Genomic DNA, 20,040 nt, shown 5'->3' with positions numbered 1-20,040 from the left:
GAGCGGGAAGGAGGAACAGAGGGGGAACTGCACAGCGTAGGTAATGGCAAGAGACGCGATGGACAGTGGAGACAGACCGCGCCAAAAGGGGGCGAGGGGGCGAGCAGGGGAAAAGGAGAAGAGATCGAGGCGCAAGCCGCGGAGGAGGGACACCGAAGACAGACACACCCACACACACACAACGGCAGGCAGAGAGAGTGGGCGGGATGGGGCGGGGCGAGGCGGATATGGTCGGCGGCAAAGTGGGCGTACACGAGAGGGGTGAGGCAAGAGCGTGAGGGGGGGCGAGGGGAAGGGAGGGAGATGATAGACAAAACCAGACAAGCCGCAGACGATGAAAAGGAGGAAGAAGGCGGTGGCGGCGGCGGGTGTGCCACAACGGCGGCCGGTACGCCTCCACGCCCACACACACGTACACACAAGAAAATAACCACTCGAAAAGGGGAGAAGACAACGGCAGCAGCGGCGGTGGCACCAAAATCGTCCGGCCCAAACGGCAGTCAAGCGGGACGAGCAGAAGGCGAACGCCGGCGACGAGCACGTGATCGCGGGAGCACAGGCTCGCCAGGCAATCTTCTTAGACACAAGAAATTCGGAGACTGATGGGGACAGAACGCAGAGACGGAGGAAAAGACGGCGCGGGAATCGCTTCTGTTTCCTTTACTGCCTGTATACAAGTCGGAGGAAGGGCAGTGGGGGCCACGAGTGTGACGGCACCCCCCTCTCCTACGCCCACCACGGAAGCTCCCGGCACGTATGTGGATGTGCACCGTGTTATGCGCGTGCGTGTACGTGTGTTGATTCACGTGCGTACGTCAACTGGCGGTCTGATCGGTTCGATTGGGTCGGTCGTCGATGTGCCACAGAGTAGGTGCTCACGGTGCGAAGACAACGAGGGTGGCAACGCAAGAGACGTGCGCTTGTGTGTGCGCGTGGCGAAGTGAGTCAGCAAACCGGTGGAGGAGTCGTTTCAGCCCAGCGCCCCTTCTGGGAAAAACAAGCAAAGAGAAAGAGAGAGAGCCGCCGCTGGGTGGGTCGGTGAAGCGGTTCTACGCGGCACCCACAACGCGGAGGCGCAAGCGAGATGATCGTGTACGATGCACGAGCCAGGGTGCAGACCCGGTCAAATCATCGAGGAAGAGTGGGGAGAGGGGGGAGGGAGGAGGAGGAGTCGTGGCCGGCGTGAGAGCATACGGGACGGAAGGAACAGAGAGTGGTGCAGAGTCGCTGCGCAGCGACTCTCCATGCTCCATGGGTCGCTCTCCCGCACCTGCGAATCGCCGAAGAGGCTTCGGGAGGCCAGGGGAGACTAGAATCGCAGCACACAAGCTCTACCGGAGAAAGGGGGGAAGAAAGGGGGGTATGTCGTATGGCGGCGGGGCCCTAAACGAGAAGGCATGAGTGCCGAACGTGTCCCCAAACGCCAGTCCACCCAGACACGCACATTATCTGTAAAGTCGTCGTGCGACAGGTCGAGAGAGAAAAAGCAGAGACAAGCCTACAAGTGAGAGATGGGACGGAAGGCCGGCCTTAGCGAGGGAGGGGCAGGGGCATGCAACACTTTCCTCATGGCTGCTGCAGCTAAGGCCGCCGCGCCGCTCCCCATCCGCACCCCCACCCACACCCACCCCACCCTCCTCTCCTCTCCTCGTCCTCTTCTTCCTCAGATACATACACTTCCCTGCACACTTCACCTATGCGTAGTACCGTGGTGCAAGGAGAAGGTCGGACATCGCATCCACCTGCACGGGAGTAAAGCATGACTTGTACACGTGTTCCCACCCCTCGCGGTGCGCATGCCACCATTCCTCGAAAACGCGTTTTGCCACACGTCCGCACTCGGTGTTGCCCTCCCGCGCGCAGCCCGCGAGCTGCGTCATCACCCTTGGTACGTAAGAGGACGGTTCACCTGGGTCAGCCAGCACCACCGCGCCGAGCGCTTGCACGAGGACTACACGACGGCCCACCGATACTGGGCCTGCACCACTGCTGGAGGGTGCATCCTCCTGCTGGTACTCTGTCGCCGCAGACGCGGCAGCGGCGGTTTCACGAGGCAGCTGCCGCAGCTCCTGGATAAGTCGCTGCACTAGCACGCGTGTCTGCGCCTCGGCTGCAACCTTGGTAAGCACAGCCAACAGGTGGCTACCCTCGGCACGGATGCCGGCGTCGCGATGCGCCAATGCCGAAAGGCTCGCGGCAGCGACCTGCTCCATGACGGAAAACCTGCCGATGCGGTGCAGGTTCGGGAAGATGAGCCGACGCAGTGCACGCGTGCACGCCACCTTCGCCCGTCGTGAGGTGCCATAACGAACGGACCCTGTGCAGACACTGCAGAGCTGCTCGATCAACTCGTGGACACGGGTCTTGGACATCCGAAGAGCCACCAGAGAGGCGAGAGCCGCCTCCGCCGCCTCGTGCAGCCGCTGCACCTCCGTGAAGGACAAGTCAAGAGAGCAGCAGAGCAGCAGCACCATGTCGTGTGCATGTGCCTCCAGCATCTGCGCCGGGGATTGTTGTAGGCACAGGGCGGTGAAGGTGAGCAGCGCAGCGTCTTGGGAGGTCGGCGATCCAACACCGGCAGAGTCAGGTGCCTCACCGCTGCTGACGGCGGCGGCAGCGCAAGTCTCTGGCAATGCCTTCGACAGCCTGTCCTCGTTTTCGGCCCCGGCACACACAAGCGGAAGTCGTCCATGGAACACGATGGTGTTGGCGCGCCGCAGGAGCGAGACCATCAGCGCATCAGCGGAGGCGCGGCAGCCGTTGAACTCAACTCGCAGGCTGCTCTGCAGAGCGGTGCACCTGATCAGCTGCGCCACAGCCATCGCCGCCATCCGCCGCACCTGGTCCGCCGAAGAGAAGCTGAAGGCCTGCGCGTGCGCCTCGACGAGGGCGACCAGCCGGGGAAGGTTGGGGCCAATGACCGCTGGCGGCACGCCGCAGAAGAGGGCGGCCATGAAAGACAAGAGGCGCTGCCGTCGCTGTGACCACGTATCATCGCCGCCGCTGCGGGCGTCATCAGCGGCAGCCGTCGCGGTCTCCGTGTGGTCCGTACTTCCCAGCTGACCTACCAAGGCATAGACCATCATCCACAACTCCTCTGACGCCAGCGACTCTCCCAGCGTCGTGAAAGCCACAACCATGACCCGCTGCGCGACGCGGTGCGGCACGGCCGCATGGCTGCAGACACACGCGACAACGTCCGAGAAGAAGTGTACTGCCCGCGTTCGAAGCTCCGCATATGTCGGGCCTTTGTGAGCCGATCCCGGCGCTGCAGTCGGCCGCAGTGGGGCAGTGAGTCGCAGCACGGCCGAGGACACCATGGCGAGAGAGCGGAAGAGGCGGTACATCTCATCCTCCTCCACTTCTCTGGTGCCCTCCTTGCCGTCATCCCTGCCGGCGTGCCCGTGTGCGCCGCCCTCGCCACGCTCGGAAGACGACACGGAAGGGCCGTCACAGTCGCCTGTGTCCGCAGCACATGTGTGCTGCTTGTCCCCGTTGCGGGGCTCGTTGGTTTCACCACGACGGCGTCGCCACGCCCGCAGCGCATCATCGGCCCACTCGAGCAGCAGCAAGGTAGCAGAGGAGAATGGAAACGATGCATCATCCGCCCCCGGCTCCTGCGACAGCGAGGCGAGCAGCTTTACGACCGTGGTTGGAGACGCCACCTGGCGGTCATGATGCACGTGGGAGCACTCGACCGGCAGTGCTAGCAGCCGCAGCACCCATGAATGCGGGCTGAGCTGGCGCGCGGTTGCGTCTGCTGCTCGGCAGCTCTCCGCCTCCTCCTCTTCTGCATCGACGACCGTGACACCGCCACCACCGCCACTCATGCTGCCCAGCAACGTCGCGAGCCACTGACGACGGTACGCGGCAGCGTCGGACGGCTGCGTGTCCGTGATGGCGTCCACAAAGGCGGCGCCGGTGATCGCATTGCAATGACTAGACGTCACTTCAGCGCCAGGCTGCACCGGATGCAGGCCCAGCGCGGACGCTGCGCACCTGGGCACCGTGAGGTAACTCAGCGGAAGCACAAGGCCCTTCGTGCCGACGTAGTAGGGCATCAGCGGGCACGCCACCGTGAGCCGTTGCACGCAGTCCTGCGTCGCTGCCACGGCAGCCTCGTGCGACCGCTGCTCCGTCTCACTCAGCAACTCCTTCGCTGCGTCCGGTGACAGTAAGAAGGACGCGGGCACCGCAAGGGCCCCGGGAACCGCGCACACCGTCCACGTCGGTTCACGCACGGTAACCGGCAGCGACACAGCCTGTAAGAGGTCAGCTGCCACGCACCGCAGGACGACGTGGGAAGAAAGGGACAGGCGCGTTAGGTAACGTACGGCGCGCAGAGAGACCCAGCGACACGGGGACGGCCAGTAGACGAGATGGGCGTACGCCACAAGTAGCACGGCACGCGCAGGATACGTGGCAGCAAGCTCGTAGGCAAGCTGCACCAACTCCTCCGTGAAGGCGGGAGAGCGGGCAGCGCCAGTGACGAGAAGCGCTTGGGACGAGCGCACGCGTTCCGTGAACTGAGGCAGCAGCAGCCCAGCGGTGACGGAGCGCAGCTCTTCCGGGAAGCGAACCAGGAAGCGCAGCGACTCCATGCACGTGGTTGGCATCTCAAAGAACTCGCGGTTGAGTGCCAGTGACATCAGGAGCGTCTGCACCCCTTCCATTGCACTCTGCAGCGTGTGCAGCCGCAGCGTCGCGGAAGGTGGGACTCCGATGGCCGCCGGAGAGATTAGGGCAATTGGCTGGCCAGCTCTACCGTTGCCATCACCGGAGCTTTCGACCGCCGCTGTGGTGGTAGCAGGCAACAGCTGCTGCTCCCGCGGACGCGGTGCCGTATTCGCCACAGTGGACTCCGACGCTGCAGACGCCGCCCCTGCCCGCCACTGGCAAATGACGTCGGTCGCCACAGCGCGCACCCGGCCCTCGAACATCGCAAGCGAGGCGCTGTCGAGGGCGCCGAAGAGGCGCACGTGCACGAGCAGCCGCATCGCAGCACCCCAGACGGACCTCCGCGGCGACAGACACAGGCTCTGCACAACGGACACAACGTCCGAGAACGTCTTCTGCGTCACTGGTAGATGCCCGTGCACCACGGCCTCCACCTGCAGCTGCAGCGAGCGGTCGGCCCAGCACCCCAGCGGTAGACGCCGACGCACCCATGGGCACTGTCTCCCTATGGTGCGGCGCAGGTAGTGCGAAAGCGACGCGGCCGGCCGCCACCGCTGCTGAGGCAGCCGCACAATGGAAGACGACAGCCACTGGAGCAGCCGCAGCAGCTCCACCACGTCAGCTTGGCTGTCGTCAGCCGACGTGGGCGCCTCCTCGCCGGAAGGCGCGCCAAACCACTCCTTCAACTCCACGCCGCACTGACGTAAGGGAACGAAGACGTGCTGACGCAGCATGGGGGGGCACACGTGCCTGCGAAGCACTTCAAAAATCTCCGCCCGCGTGTACGCTGGTCTGCACGACGCTGGGAGCAACGGGGCGCCGGTGGGGCGCCACGCCACGTGCGGATTCACGTCCCACCACGGCACGCCGCGCGTCAGCTGCGGGTCCGCTGCCGTCGCGGTCGGCGTCGGCTCGATAAACACCCACTCGCATGCACACAGGAGTCGCAGCATCCAGTGCAGCGTCCCTTCCAGAACGCTGTACCGCGTCACAGCGGCGGCACTCTCGCAGAAGACAGCATCAGCGCCGCCCCTGGGTGCTGCGGTGGCGATGGAGGCTACCGCGAAGAACTGCGCATAAAGCGAAATGCCACCATCGCTTGAAACACTCGCTGTCGCCCCTGCTGCGGCGGTATTGAGGACGGCGCCACCGCTCACCGCTTCCATCACGCGCACGCAGTCTTCGAGGGACGCGTTGAGGAGATCCACCGCTACCTGCACATCCTCGGCGCCCGGCCATTCTACGCACACCCGCGCCTCCGTTGCCGTGCCGATCCTTGGCAACGGCAGTTCGGTAGCAGCACCAGGGTCCGCCGCCGCCGCCGCCTGCAGCTGCTGCAGCCGAAGCTGCTTGCCGCTTGAGATGCGAAGATGCGTCTCGGCACATTCCCGCGGCCGTATCAGCGATGTCATGAGCGCCTCCATGACTTGGGCGGCAGCGGTGCGACGTGTCTTACTAGTCAGAATGCGGAGCTGCAGTTGCACCCCGCGCCAGATCGATGTGGCGTGCGCGCGTGCGAGCGAGCGGTCGCCCAGGTCGGCGACGCAGGCCGCTAGCAGCGGTGCCGCCCACTCCACTTCGGCGTCTCGGGCAGACGTGTCAAGCAGGACTCGGAGCCAATGCTTCTGTGCCCAGCCCCATGCCTGAGCCGGCGCGCAGGCAGCAACCATGCGCACCAGCCCGGCCATGCGAGCACCGTGATCACGGCACTGCGCCTCTCGCAGCACCTCGCGCGTCACCATCGTGAGAGTCGTCGACGGCAGAGTTCGCAGAAACGGGGGAACCATCACATCGGCGTTGGGAAAGTGGCCGTCCTTGACGTCGGCGTTGGCAGCGAAGAGCGGAAGCAGCCGCGCCACATAGGCCTTCGCAAAGGCGTCCACCTCGTCGACGGTGCCGAGCACCTCCTCTGCTCCGGCGTAGCTCGTCGCGACCGCCACGAGCGAGAGGACAGGCAGCGCACTCACCACATCGCTCGGATTCACGAACGTCAGCATCGACGGCAGCGTCTCCCGCAGAAAGGCAAGCAGAGTACCGCTGCTTGTGCTGGACGACAGCAGCGACGCGGCCTCTGCATCTGCCAAGATGGTGGGCACGGCGCCGATGAGAAGCCGTGTCGAGACAGCACGCTGCGCCGCCACCTCCGTGGGGCTGCGTAGGCCTGTTCGCACACACTTCAGAAAGTCCGGCAGCACCGTGGCGGGCGACAGTCGCAGCAGTGCCCACAACAGCGGCTGCGCCTGCCGCGCCCGTGCCTGAAACGCTGCCACAGCATGCGGAAGAAGCAGAGAGACGAAACGCTCCGCCGAGGCGGGGCCCCAGCGGCGCGCTGCCTGCGCCGCAGTCCATTTAGCAGCAGCATCGTCGGGAGGTGCGCTGGCTTGCGCGTCAGGCCCCCCCTCTACGACTGCCGCGCCGCGTGACGTCTGGCGCTTGGGTGCTGCCCTCTTCTCATCGGGAGCGCAGCGGCGAACTGCCTCGCGCGCCAGTGAGCTGTAGCAGTGGCACACGCGATCGGCTGCACTGCCTTTCGTGCACGGCATGCCAGGACGCACCAGCACGCTCGTGGCGTGAAGCCACCGTTCCAAATGGCGCCAGAGCGGCGAGTCGCCGGTGTCCGGGAAGCCGTTCAGCAGGCGCACGTACGGCGCTGCTGTCCAGCTGATTGCGCGAGAGCTCGCCTCCGGGCCACCACGCGCAGTGCTCGAGCCCGTTAGAGCGTTGGTCTCATGACCTCCGTTACGCATGAGATGAGACACGGCGGCCGCCGATGTCGCTGAAGCGCCTGGAAGTCCGGCGCCGCTCCCTGCCGGCAGCTGTAGTGCCTGCAGCCAGGCGGTGAAGAGAGGCTCCGCGAATGCGTCCATGCCAGCCACTCCAGGATGCGCGCGTGCCAACGACCCAGCGAAGGTCATGACGGCCCGCTCCCACGTGAGGTAAAAGCCCTGCGACGCCACCTTTGACTTTTTCCCTTTGGCGCCGCTCGGCGCCACCGCAGGCGAGGGGCGGCCTGGCGGTTGCCACGATCCCGTCTCCACCAGCAGGAAGCGCAGGATTTGCTGTCCGCGTGCCGTCAGCTGCGGCGGCGCGGCCGCCGCCGTGGTAGATGCGAGCTCGCCCTCCTGCTGTCTGTGAGACCCGCGGTCCTTCTCCCCTGTCAAGGTGATGGCCTCGTTCTCGATAGCGTCATGCGTTACGATCACATCCGGTTTCGGCTGGCAGAGGTGGCGGTACGGCACGAGCCGCACAAAGAGGGACAGCGCAGCAACGCCGTCCTCCGTCGGCGCCAGCTGGTCGGCCACGAGGCCCCAGAGGCCGTCCACGGCGGCAGCGCTAAAGTGAGGCGACGCGCGACGGCACAGCGACGGCAGCGAGGTGACGATGGCGGTAAGTGTGGAGCGCCACGAGGGCAGCTCAGCATTTCGCTCGTCTCGAGCGCTCAGGCACAGTGCCGCCAGCGGCTGCCAGGGAAGCGTGAAGGGTACTCTGAGAGCTGCCTCCGCATGCGCGTCAGAGAACGCCTTATCAGGGATCGGTGGTCGGCACGCCGCGTGAAAGCAGCGCACGACCGCTCGCCAGCACTCGATATCCGCCTCGATGAGGGGCCAGTGCGTCGCCCAGCCATAGAGAAGCGGCACCACCGACGCCTGAAGGCGTAGCGGAAGCACGCACGCGCCAAGGCGACCGTGCGGCGCGGATAGCAGCCCGTGAAGTCGCACACTCAGGTACGACAAGTGACGCGTCAGCGTCGACCAGGGGACGGCGGTGCCGCTGCCAGACTCCGCAGCGCGGCGCAGCTCCGCCAACGACGGGTGCGAGGGGTACGCCACGTTCTCGCATGAGTACAAGGCCGCTTCAAACACGTCAGATCGCGGCCCCGGCTCCAGGGCGACGCCGGCGGGGTGCGTTGCCTCGATGCCCCTCGCACCCGTCGTTGGCGGAGCTGCGTACTCGTCAAACACCGTAGCGGGCACGTGATTCGCCCACGCCTTTGGAGTGCCGAACGCCTCGAGTTCCGCGCACAGTTGGACGAGCAGGCGCCCATCCGCGGATCGCTGATGGGCCATGAGCGCTGGAGGAATGCATTGGTCGATGTACCGATGAATGCGCTCCCTCGGTTCCAGCCGCCCGACGTCCTCCACGCGGTCGACAACGCCGTCCGCCGCCAGTCTGTCCTCCTCGGTGCGTTGGCAAGGCGTCGCAAACTGGGCGTTCGCTTCGTCTGTCACCGAATTCGCCGCATCGCTGGCATCGCTCCACCACGAGGCCGCGTGGTCGTTCCCGTCGCCCTCAGATGACGACCACGAACGCGACGAGGACATTGGGCGCCGCGGTGGAAAAGGGGCGGGGGCCAGAGAGGCGGACAGACGGACAAGGATGGATGCGACCAAAGCAGAAAACGGCACGAAAAGCTCACACAACGTGTAGAGAGGACCTCACCAGCCTGGCGCTGGCCACGTATTCACCCGTACACACAGGGCAGCAGTGTGCAAGGGAGAAGGGGGGCAGGAGGCGCCAGATAAAGATTACTCGATGACGTGTCTGTGCAGTTGTAAGAGCTGGGCTCCCCAAGCAGTCGCCCGACCCACACACGTCGTGTGCTGCGGTGCCTGAGCGACAGAGAAGCCGGGATTGGGCAGCGACGAAAGAGAGTCGTCTCCCCGCCCTTTTCGCCCCTCCCCTCACCCTCGCTGCCCGTTGTTTAGTCGAGCACGCGCTCCGAGCGAGCAGCGTCGATGAGAGAGTCGAAGGGAGTTCAACGTGGTTGGCAGATGCAGTGAAGGTAACAGGGGGGCGATGGTACGAGAAAGGTGATGCGGGGGGAGGGAGGAGGCTCTGTGGCAGTCTGGTCTATGTGTGTCAAGGCAATCGCGTCGGACGGCAGTGCAAGACCGGAATCGTCTGAGATACGAAGGGGCGGGAAGAGGGGCGTGTTGGCATGCAAGTAAACGATGCCGTCGTGTGTGCGTGTGTGCAGTCAAGGGGGGTGGCACGGTTTGGGGGTGGGGGAGTCGACTGCCTCTGTGTGTGCGAGAGACGGAGAGAGAGGGAGGGAGGATTGTATGTGAGAGAGGCAGGGCGGGCGGGCGCGCAGGAAGTACGTTCGTAGGTGAAAGGCCCTCCCCCCAGCTCCCCTCCACCTCACAAAATGAATACCCGAGCACCAATCCTGTAGGATAACCCTCCCCTGGAATGAAAAGGGAGGCTGCCGGGGTTGTGACGTCGGAGCGGTCATTGTCCCCCGCCCACCCACCCCCTGGCGTGTACAGATGTGCACGTTTCCGGGTGTCCATGTGGAGATAAGAGATGGAGTAGACGTTGACGTGTCCCCCTCCTCCCCACACACACACACACACGTGATCCCGCTTGCTCGCTCGCTCCGTGCGTCCGCGTGGGTGTGTGTGAGTGTGTGTAAGAGACTCCGAAAGGACCCGACCAGTCACAATGACCTTTCCCCTCCTCCGCCTCGTCTGTGCGATGGCAGCGGCTTTGGCCTTCTTGATGCCTCACCTGGTGGTGGGCAATGACGTCATGTGCGCAAGATATTGAGGGGGAAGAAAGGGAGTGGGCACCGCTACAACGCATCCCGGCAACAACGGGGAAGGGAAGGGGGGAGAAGATGAAGCGCGTCGGGGTACGGACGCCCACTGGTACATGAAAGAAAGGATGACAGGAGGAGGCACCAAACCCCAGGAGTCACACACACACAGAGAAAACTCAGTGCTCGAGGCCCAAGTGCATGCTCAACAAGGCATGCAGACAGCCGTGACGTCGTCCCAACCGGCAGCGCACGAGCCGCTCAGAGCAGCAGCCGCAACTACGGCAGTGGCTACCGGATGGAGGGAAGAGCCAAGGTGAGCAGGTGAAGGTGGTGTATGCCGAGCCGCGCCGTTCGACCTCCTGTCTTCCCTCTCGAACAGATAGTATGTACATCTCGCAGACCCAAAGCACAAGTGGACCACACCTGCAACAAGCAAGCGCACCCCTCCCCACCGCACCCAGTCATACACGTTCACCCCAAGCCGCAGAACGGAGACAGAGCAAGGTGCGCGCATGTAAAGCTTGCCCAGGCCTGCAGTGCGAAAGGAATACGAGGATAGGACGTGGAGGGGGAAGGCGCGGGAGCGCAGACGCGCACACCCAGACACGTATCACTCCCCGAGGGCGCGGCAGAGACGGAGAAAGGTCAGAGAGACGAGACAAGAGAAGGCAGGTGCATGGAAAGTAGTGTATGTTGTGCACTTCGCTGCGCATCCAGGACGATGTCCCTCATGAACAGAGAGAGAGAGATGTGGCTGGAAACGTGCGCTTCCAACGTCCCGGCGCACACCTCAGCGGACACTCCGTGCGGTCCCTCCGCCCCCTCCGTCCTTTTCGTGGCGTGCGCCCGTCAAGGGCCATACCTTTCCCTGCCGTGGGATGTGGCGCCCGTCGCCACTCTCGCCATCTCCGACGCCGCCTGCGAGCGCCCTCGGGCCACTCCCCACCAACAGCTGTCTACAGCATGAAGCACAGGTCGAAGTTCCGCTCGCCGGAGCCGCAGTAGATCTGGCCGCACTCCAGCGTGCCCGGACGGTACCAGAAGAGTGAGCCTTCGTAGAAGAGGTTGCGCACGCTCACGACGTTCGCCGTCGCGTTGTACTTGACCGACCACACACCCGAAGGGGCATCGTCCGTGATGGGCATCAAGTAGTCCGTGTGTGGGTTGTGCGTGGGGCCATACAGGATGCGGTTCCGCTCCTCCTTCCCCGCACGCGCCATCTTTACGTAGCACGACGGCTTCTTGGCGTTGTGGAGAGGCTGGCCGCCAAAGGTACTATTGCGCACGCCGACAGCCGCGCCGTCTTGCAGGACGTACATGCCGCGCACCGTCAGGCGACAGTCCGCGTCGTGCAGCTGCACAAAGTGGGCTAAACGCATCGCCTCCGTGACGCTAAGGATGCGGAACTTCGCCGTACGGTTGCGCGGCGCCGGCACGGCACCGGCGTCCTCCTCATCTTCCTCTTCCTCGTCATCCTGCTCCTCATCCTCGCTTTCGGATTCGTCGGCGTCGCTGGCAGCGCGGGCGGCAGCGATGTCGTCCTCGGCCTTCTTCAGAATCTCGTCCGGCGACGGCATTGTCACGGCAGCCTCGTCCGTCTCGGCCGGAAGATCTTGACGCATCATATATTCGTAGCTGGGCACCCCTTGGTAGGGACCGCGGAGGGACTCGCACAGGGCCACTTGCTCCTCCGTCAGCTCCGAGAGCATCGTCCACGTGCTTCCACCATCGATGCTGTAGAAGCTGACAGCCGGCGCGAACTCGCCGTTCGGGAATGCCTGCGCGATCCAGTAATTTGCCTTGATCCCGGTGACCTTACCCCACAGCTGCATCGCTGTACCGCGGTAGCGCTGCGAGAGGAGCGGGAGCGAGCACTGCAGCGCCGTCTGCTCTCCTGCTGTCAAGCAGCTGCCGATGAGCGGGAGGTACGCAGCGTTGGCGACGGACATAATTGCTAGCAGAGATGCAGAGGCCGAGAAGGAAGAGAAGAGCGGAGGGGGAGGGAGGCGTCCCGAGAGCTCGGTGTGCAGCTCAGGCGCACGGAGACAGAGACAGGGAGGGAGAAGAGGCGTGCGTATGGAAGCTGATGTCACAGCACAGTGCAGAGGAGGAGAGAAACGGGGGAGGGGGAGGGGGGGACAAGAACGACAGTGAAGATGTGGCGCCGGGGAGGGAGAGCGAGACGCGTGACAAGAAACGGGGAGAGGGGAGGGGGGGGGCGCACGCACACATGCATACATACACCCCACACACAACGACTGCGTGCGTCCCCATAGGTGATCCCCACTCCCGCCTTTGGCCTCAGGCCTGCATGTGCAGGCCTCTTCCATCTACGGCATACAAGCCAGCCGCTCATCAGCAGGATGCCCATCACCGTCCGAACCACACACACGCACACGCTCCCTCCTTACCCGCAACTGTCGTGCCTCATCGTCAACCAACAACATCTAGACGCCACCATTTCGAATATCAGCAACAACGCTACGAGTGGGAGAGCCGCAAGCACCGCCGCGGCAGCAACGCAGTACGGCACACGGAAATCACTACGAGCAGCTCACACTTCCTCCGTTGCCGGGTGGGGCACACCCGCGGCAGAGGCGGGGCCAGCGGCTACGTCCGCTACACGCAGCCGCGCCTTGGCCACCGCCTCCTTGAACTGGGCCAGCAGCTCCAGCTGCTCCACAGAGCCTTGCCGTACAAACGCGTTCTGATACCACTGCGCCACCGTTGTCGCGCTCGGGGGCACAATGACGCAGCACAGGCCGCTAAAGTGCACGAGGCGGCAGTTGCGCGTCAGCACCGGCGTGTCCGGGTAGTAGTGGTAGGCTGGCGTCATGAGTAGCTCCACCAGCGCGCGACGCAGCGCCGGCTCCTCATCCGGCGACGCCGCCTCGACGTCATAGTGCGCGGTCAGGGGCTCCGCCTTGGGGCTGTTGTAGTAGCAGCCCACAGGGACGGCGTGGAAGTGAAAGCGGGCGGCGTTCGCGATGAAGGAGCCCATCCAGTCGACGATGATCCAGGCGGCGCACGCCACCCAAGACACCTTCAGGAAGTAGCAACAGTGGCTGTCGTACTCCTGTGGCAGGCTGATGTCGACGATCGTGAGCCGCTCCTGCACGGGGACCTCGAAGCCGACGGTGCGGCCGGTGACGCGGTCGACAACGTTGCGTGTGTCGAGGGTAAGCGGGTTGTCGTGCACGAGCGCCACCTCCATCAACGGCGGTGTTGCGGGAAAAATTAGGGGCATCCGCTCCGAGATGTCGAGCGACACACCGCTCTCGCGCGGCCTCCACGCCACCTTGCCGTACGCCGACAGGTGCACGGAGAACCTGTAGGTGATAAAGCGGCAGAACTCCTCGTACGACGGAGGGTGGGCCGCATCCTCGGGAAGCAGCGCGACGGCCACCTCGTGTGAGCGCAGCCAGAGGTCCGGCCCGCGTGGGATGAACGCCTTCGGCCGCTCCTGCAGCCAACCATCTAGCGACTCCCACCGGAAAGCGCTGCGCTCGCCCACCTGAGCCTCCATGTGCACCTCACGCGTGGTGAACTCGTCTGCCAGGTAGTTCCACAGCAGGTAGCGGTACCTCAGCATGTGCGTCACCTGCCCGTTGCTATACATGCCTCGGTGCAGCATGCGCGTCACCGAGATCGTCTTCGCCGTCTCGCCCACCTTGAGCGTATGCGTCTGGTGCCCGAGCGACATCTCCAGCCGCGCGTTCGGCGACGGGTCGGCGCGCGGCCACTGCGAGCCAGCGGCGAGGCCGGGGCTGTCGACGACTATCTGATACTGCTGCTGGAGGCGCTGCAGCACAAACTCCAGCAGCCGTCGCTTGTCCTCCGCCGGGTCGGCGTGACTGCCGCCGTGACTCGTCACTGTGTACTGGTGGGGCGACACCGTGTAGAAGCTCTCACGCGGGTAGGCCGGCTTACTACCGTACAAGGGCAACAGCCGACACGTGCACAGACGCGTCCAGCTCGCCAGGTGCTGCGGCTCGGAGGCAATATCAGGGTGCTTCCACTGCCAGCGGCGGCGCAGTACCGTTGCGGTACTCACGCTCTCGGCCGATTGCGACAGCGCCGTCAGATCTTCGCGATGCTCCTCCTCAGAACCGTGCCGAAGGGGGTTGATGGGCTTGATCGCGAAGAGGAGACTGTTGCGCAGCTGCACAAAACCCACGGTCACTGTTGTGCCAGGCATCAGCGGCACCTCGTCGTGGTGAAACGTGCCGTACGCGGGGTGCTGCCCGGCCGGATGCGTCGCGGTTGTCGGGGTCGGCGACGACGACGGCGGTCCAGCGATGCTGCTGCTTCCCTGCCGGCTGGCCCCTGTCAAGGGCAGCGCGTGCGTGCGAAAGGGCAGTGGAGGCGGCGCCCCTACGGCTAGCGCTGGGGAGTTGGTGACTGTCGCTGTTCCTCGCAGGCGCAGGGGCCGAGGTCGGGATCTCGGTGTTGCGGACTTTGTAGAGCGAGCGGTGCCGTCTTTTGGTGTAGGAAGCAACTCAGTTGACGCCATCGCGTCCTCAGCCGCCGGCGCCGCGGTCCGCAGCGACGGCACATCCGTCGCTGGCGCCATCGCTCCGGTGACGATGTTCACGCTGCCCGACGCAGAAGCGGAGTTCGACGACGGCGGCGCAGCCGTGGTTATGTCTTTCGCCGCCTTGGCATGCGATCTCGCCACACTGTCAGCGCTGTTTCTGCAGCCGCCTTCGACTATGCTCTGCATCACGTCTGCATCGGGTGGGTGCGGAGGTACCGGAACTTGCCCTTCCTCACCTACACCATCCGTGGCACCGGCGGTGGTTGCTGCAGCGGCGCTGCTGCTAGTTGGTGAAGGGCAGCTCCCCTCCTCTTTCGTCGCCAGGCCCTCGAAGACATCTGGCCGTCCCGCCGGCTCAACAGCGGCACCGCCTGAGAGCGCCTCTCCTTCGTCGTTGTGCGACGCCTGACGCGAGACACAGCTCACTGTTGACTGTCTCTCTGCCGCCTCATCATCCGCGGCAGCTGTGTCGTGGTGGTCCGGCACAGTCGACGTCGTGGGACCAACCTGCTCCAGTCCCGCCTCATCGCCCTCGCCCAGGATCGACACAAACAGTTGCGGACTGAAGCGCAGGAGGATCTCCTCGGAGGACTGGAAGTACACGCCGTTGCTGTGCGTGGGGATGATGAGCGTCCGTCCATCGGGGGTGATGCCGCTGTGGGAGCGACAGAACACCTCGGCAGGGCGGAGGTCGGACTGGAAGTGGTAGTCATCACCAGCGCCACCGCTGTCAGGGACGCCTCGGGTGCCACCGCCCATCTCTCTGCCCCCTGCCGCGGCTGCCGATGACGTGACGTTGCCTCCACCATCCTCCTCACGCCATCTTCGGCCGCCGTTGCCGTTCAGTAGCGACGACTGTCCGTCAGTGCTGCTGCCATCAATAGTGAGGGCGTCGTCATCTGTGCTGTCCTCGGGGACAAACCCGAGCTCATCATCCAGCGTGAGGCGGTCATCGCGGCCAGTGAAGCAGCTCATTAGGTGGGCCCAGCAGTTGTCGTCTAGAAGCAGCCGAGGCGACCAGAACGACTGCGGCAGCACCGCCGCATTGATGGTAATCTCCAGGATCAGATACCCGTTCCGCAAGTCGCTGTCCACTACGTTGCGGCCGCAGAAGACGGCGTCGTTGCGCATGGCGCTCGGGGCCTTATGCCAGCGCTTCACCGAAAGCTGCAGAGAAGCATCGCCGTAGCTACACTCAGCAGCTGCACCGGCGGTGCCTTCCGCTAGAGCGCTCGGCTGCCCATCGCGCTGAAGAAGCCTCCGTCTCATGGATGCCGCCATAAACGGCGAGGAGCAGCCAGCAACAGCCATTGCAGCGGCGGCGGCGGTACCACTGCCTCCCTGGCGTGCAACCATGGCGTGTGATACGGGCGCGTTCGTCGCGCCGGTGCCCGCCACAGCCGTCGAGCCGACTCCGCAGTCCTGATGCGGCTTTGACGCGTGGAGGCAGTACCAGGCGCAGAAGGCGAACGAGGCGGCCACGCTCATGACATCGCGGTATATGTGGCCATCCTCAAGCCGCAGCTGCACAGGCCGCAGCCCACCGCCGGCACTGCTGGAACTGACACCGAGGTCTGTGCCTGCGGCGGTGGTGGCGGCTGCCACGGAGGTGACGATAGAGGTTGTGCTTGACTTGGAGGTGCTGCAGTCGAGCCACAGCAGTGAGCGGGCTTGCAGGCGCGGTGCGTTAGCATACAGCCCCAGCAGAGATGAGCCGACGCTGCGCAAGGAGTGCTCGGGGCCGCCAAAGGAATGGTGCTCGAGGTTCGCGGTCGTCTTGTAGTCGAAGGAGCGGCTGATGTGCAGGGCTGGCTTACCTCTGGTGGCGTAGTAGGAAGGCAGGCTGTTGGGGTGGCGAACTTGGCCGCCGCCGAACGCAGAGCCCGCCACCGCCACCATCGTCGTGTGATGGCCCCCGTTTCCATTGGGTGCAGCAAGGTGGTGATATGCCGCACCTGATGCCCCGGCAACCCCAATGCGGGAGCGCCGCGGCGGAGCAGAGCTCCACGTTACCGCCGATGTAGGGGTGACTTCGATACCCCAGATGCCGCCGCCGTGCGCCCCCGCCGCGATAAATGGCATGCTGTTGAGTGCTTGGATAGGCTGCGCATATCGCGCGTGCGGCAGCAGCGCACTTCCAGCTGAGCTGTGTGGGAGTGCGTAGGAGGAGAGCGTCGGCTGCAGTCCCTGCTGCAGCTGCGCCTGTTGCCAAGCCATGACTTGCGCCGCCAGTGTGCCGCTCCCCGTCATCCAGCGTGGCATGGACCCCTGCGACGGGGCCGTCGGGGAGGCGAAGAAGCTGCTGCTGGTGGTCGTGGTGCGCACCAACAGAGGGCTGCTGCCCTTGGACAACGTCGGCGCCGGAGCAGCAGTGGCCGGCTGGCTCGGCGACGTCGGTGACGGAGCATGCTCGGCAACCATGCTGCCGGTCCACGAGGCGCTGAAAGGTTCGGCGATAAAAGGCGGCAAGTGCAAGGGGACAGGAGGCTGAGAAGGCCCACCCCCAATGCCGCCTGCAGCGACGGTAAGGCCAGCTGCCACCCCAGCAGGTAGGACAACGTGCTGTGACTCCGGTGTGCCGGCGCCCCAGCCATCGGCGTACACCAGTAGATGGGAAGAGTGAGGATGCACCGGGAGCGTCACCTCGGGCACGGGGTAAGAGCGCAGCCCCAGCCCGGGAATGAGCAGAGGTGGATTTCCGCCCGGAAGGGACAGCTCTCCAGCGGCGACACCGGGGCTTCCACACGAGCCCATCATCGCCGCCGCCGCAGTGACCCCGCCCCTCCTGTTCATGCCGCTCGTCGCCACCGCCCTGGCGGAGGCACTGCCACCCTCCCCACCACCAGACAATAGCGTTGACGCCGAGTACACCCGGGACTGCTGCTGCCGCACTTGTTGCTGCGATTCTGGCGGCGTCGGCCACAGCGTCTTGAGCGCCGCCATCACCGAGTGCTCCCGCAGCCAGCACTCCTTCGGCAGCAGCTCGAAGACCGCCTCGCCGCCGCTTTTGTATTGAAGAGAAGCGTGGAAGAAGAAGACGAACATCCACTCCGGCGTCTCGTAGTAGCGCTCCGCCTCCCCTGAGCGTAATGATGGCGTCGGCGCGCCACCACCACCCATGCCCCGCGCGCCGACGCTGGCACCCGACAGCGCACAGCCGTGCAGATGGTACTGCGACCGCAGCGTGTCGTCGTCGGACGTGTACTCGAGCAGCGGCGTCACGTGCAGCGGAGGGCGGCCGACGCAGACGACGTGAACCTTCTCCAGCCCTGTGTCGTGCAGCCGAGCGCACACAACCTGCACCAGATTGTTCGTGACTTGGTAGAAACCCTTTCCGGCCGACACCACGGTCACGGCATGCCCGCAGAGCGTGAGGTTACGGTCAATGTAGTCATGAGTGCACCGCTCCAGTAGGATGCTGAGTGCCTCGAGCGTGTTCGACTGCTTCGCGTGCACAAACAGGCGCTTCGCCGTGATGCTCTCGATGTACTGCTGGCGCGATCGCACGTAGGCGTCAAAGGTGGCGTCAGCGGCAGCAGTGGCGGCGGAAAAGGCTGCACTGGCGCGGCCCCGCTTCAGAGTCTCGCTCGCCGGCGGAAACTGGCTGGTGGCGCTGGTCGTAGCAGCGGCAATGCTCCCCTCCCTCTCTCGAAGCAAGTGCGGGTCGGTGTCCAGGTCATCGCCGTCGTTTGCTAGCCTGCACCCCGCACCCTTGGCCCCGCCAGCGCGCGAGTGGGACGCCGCGGCGGCCTCCCGGTACGCCCGTACCTCAGCCTCTAGCTGCCGCCAAGCGGAGTCCTGCACCTCCCGCAGCACACGATCCACAAGCGCCTCGCAGTGCATGCGGATCTCTTCCACGATGTCGACGTTGCTGCGCAGATCTCGCGGCAACTCCAGCAGGTGAAAGACGTCGCTGTGTCGGCTAAACTGGAACTCCTTGCGCAGTCGTCCTGTGAAGACAACGCAGATTAGCGGGGAGGCCTTGTGCTTCGGCAGCTGCTTCAGCAGCAGCTCACTGAGGAACTTTCGGATGGCCAAGGTGAGTGCTATGCGGCCGTCCATCGTCGTCTCCCACATCTCACGCGACAGCTCGAGGAGGACGTAGTGAACCGGCGACAGGGACTGGAAGTTGATACGGGTGGTGGGCAGTACAATGCCGTTGCCGACGCGGATGTGCGCGATGGCGCCCGCCGCTGATGCTGCAGCGATCCCCGGAGCGCCAATGCCAGAAGCTGCAGTGCCGGTAGTGCCACCGGAAGAGGCTACGCCAGCAGGTGTCGTGGTTGCCGATGACGCACTCACGCCCGGCAAGGAGGCGGAGAACGCGGGAGGCGCAAGGGAGGTGGCGGCGCTGCTTGGCGCCGTGTTCGGCGCGCTCACCACCGCCTGCAGCATCTCGCGCACGCGAATGCGGAAACCGCAGAGGTGCATCTCCTCGCCCTCGTACAGGATACGCTCTCGCAGCGCTTCCGATATGAGAAACATGTCGGAGCGGCCAAGGTACTGGTTGTCCACGGTCACCTCCACGTGTGACAGTCCGTAGCGCTCCTGCACATACTCGTACGAGCTCAGGATCCGTGCCATGATCTTGCCCTTGGCGACCTCGTTGATGAGCGCGCACTTGGACGTGAGGGACTGGTTGACGCTGATGGCACCATTCGCGTGGCTCACCTCTTTCTCGTTAAACGCCATCGCGCGGCATATCCAGCCACCAGAGGGGTGCATGAGGAAGCACGACCCACCGGCCCCGGCCGCGCCACTGCCAGACGCGACGCCAGCCCCACCCGCGGCTCCGCTGCAAGCGCCAGCAGTCGTGTTCGGCACGCCGATCGGTGATGAGATGCTCGTTAAGCTGGAGCTGCCCAGCATGCCTGCATTGATGCCGGCAGCACCACCCTGCCAGGGCGACGGGGTGGTGGTGTGCGACGACTCGCCGTTGCGACTGCATCCTGCAGACGGCGCGAGCGTTATGCTGCCGCCATCCCCGCCGCTCGCACCGGCGAAGCTGGCGCCAGAGAGGGGAAAAACAAAAGGGGACAGCCCCATCAGGTCAACATAGGAGCCGACCCCGACCGAGGAGCTGCTCGGCGCCTGTGCGGAGAGGCCGAGGAAGCCGGCCGTCCCGTCGCCGGTACCGCTCGTGAGCGGGCTGCCGGGGGTCAGGCTAGAGAGATTGTGGCTGCTTCCCATCCCACCGCCACAGGCGCCGTGGCCGTGGTGAAAAGATTGGGAGAAGGAGGGGCGCAGCTCCACGATGGCCTCGACGAGAGTCTGCACGCTCTCG

The 20,040-nt window shown here is 64.9% G+C and overlaps 3 protein-coding genes across 3 annotated transcripts; all 3 read right to left on the bottom strand.

Annotated features, from left to right (window-relative positions):
- Nucleotides 1–1,694: 1,694 nt before the first annotated feature.
- On the bottom strand, nucleotides 1,695–8,999 carry LMXM_07_0940 (conserved hypothetical protein; the record flags this gene model as incomplete). Its single annotated transcript, XM_003872196.1, has 1 exon — nucleotides 1,695–8,999. The coding sequence occupies one exon, from the start codon at nucleotides 8,997–8,999 to the stop codon at nucleotides 1,695–1,697; it is 7,305 nt and encodes a 2,434-aa protein (XP_003872245.1).
- A 2,176-nt stretch (nucleotides 9,000–11,175) lies between these two features.
- LMXM_07_0930 (conserved hypothetical protein) lies at nucleotides 11,176–12,168 on the bottom strand (the record flags this gene model as incomplete). Its single annotated transcript, XM_003872195.1, has 1 exon — nucleotides 11,176–12,168. The coding sequence occupies one exon, from the start codon at nucleotides 12,166–12,168 to the stop codon at nucleotides 11,176–11,178; it is 993 nt and encodes a 330-aa protein (XP_003872244.1).
- A 605-nt stretch (nucleotides 12,169–12,773) lies between these two features.
- Nucleotides 12,774–19,625, bottom strand: LMXM_07_0920 (conserved hypothetical protein; the record flags this gene model as incomplete). The annotated part of the gene is made up of 1 exon (XM_003872194.1): nucleotides 12,774–19,625. One exon carries the CDS (start codon nucleotides 19,623–19,625, stop codon nucleotides 12,774–12,776), a length of 6,852 nt encoding a protein of 2,283 aa, XP_003872243.1.
- Nucleotides 19,626–20,040: the final 415 nt, after the last annotated feature.

The sequence above is a fragment of the Leishmania mexicana genome, chromosome 7 (genome assembly GCF_000234665.1).
Source record: "Leishmania mexicana MHOM/GT/2001/U1103 complete genome, chromosome 7".
Taxonomy (NCBI): domain Eukaryota; phylum Euglenozoa; class Kinetoplastea; order Trypanosomatida; family Trypanosomatidae; genus Leishmania; species Leishmania mexicana.
This window is presented reverse-complemented; position numbering and strand designations above follow the sequence as displayed.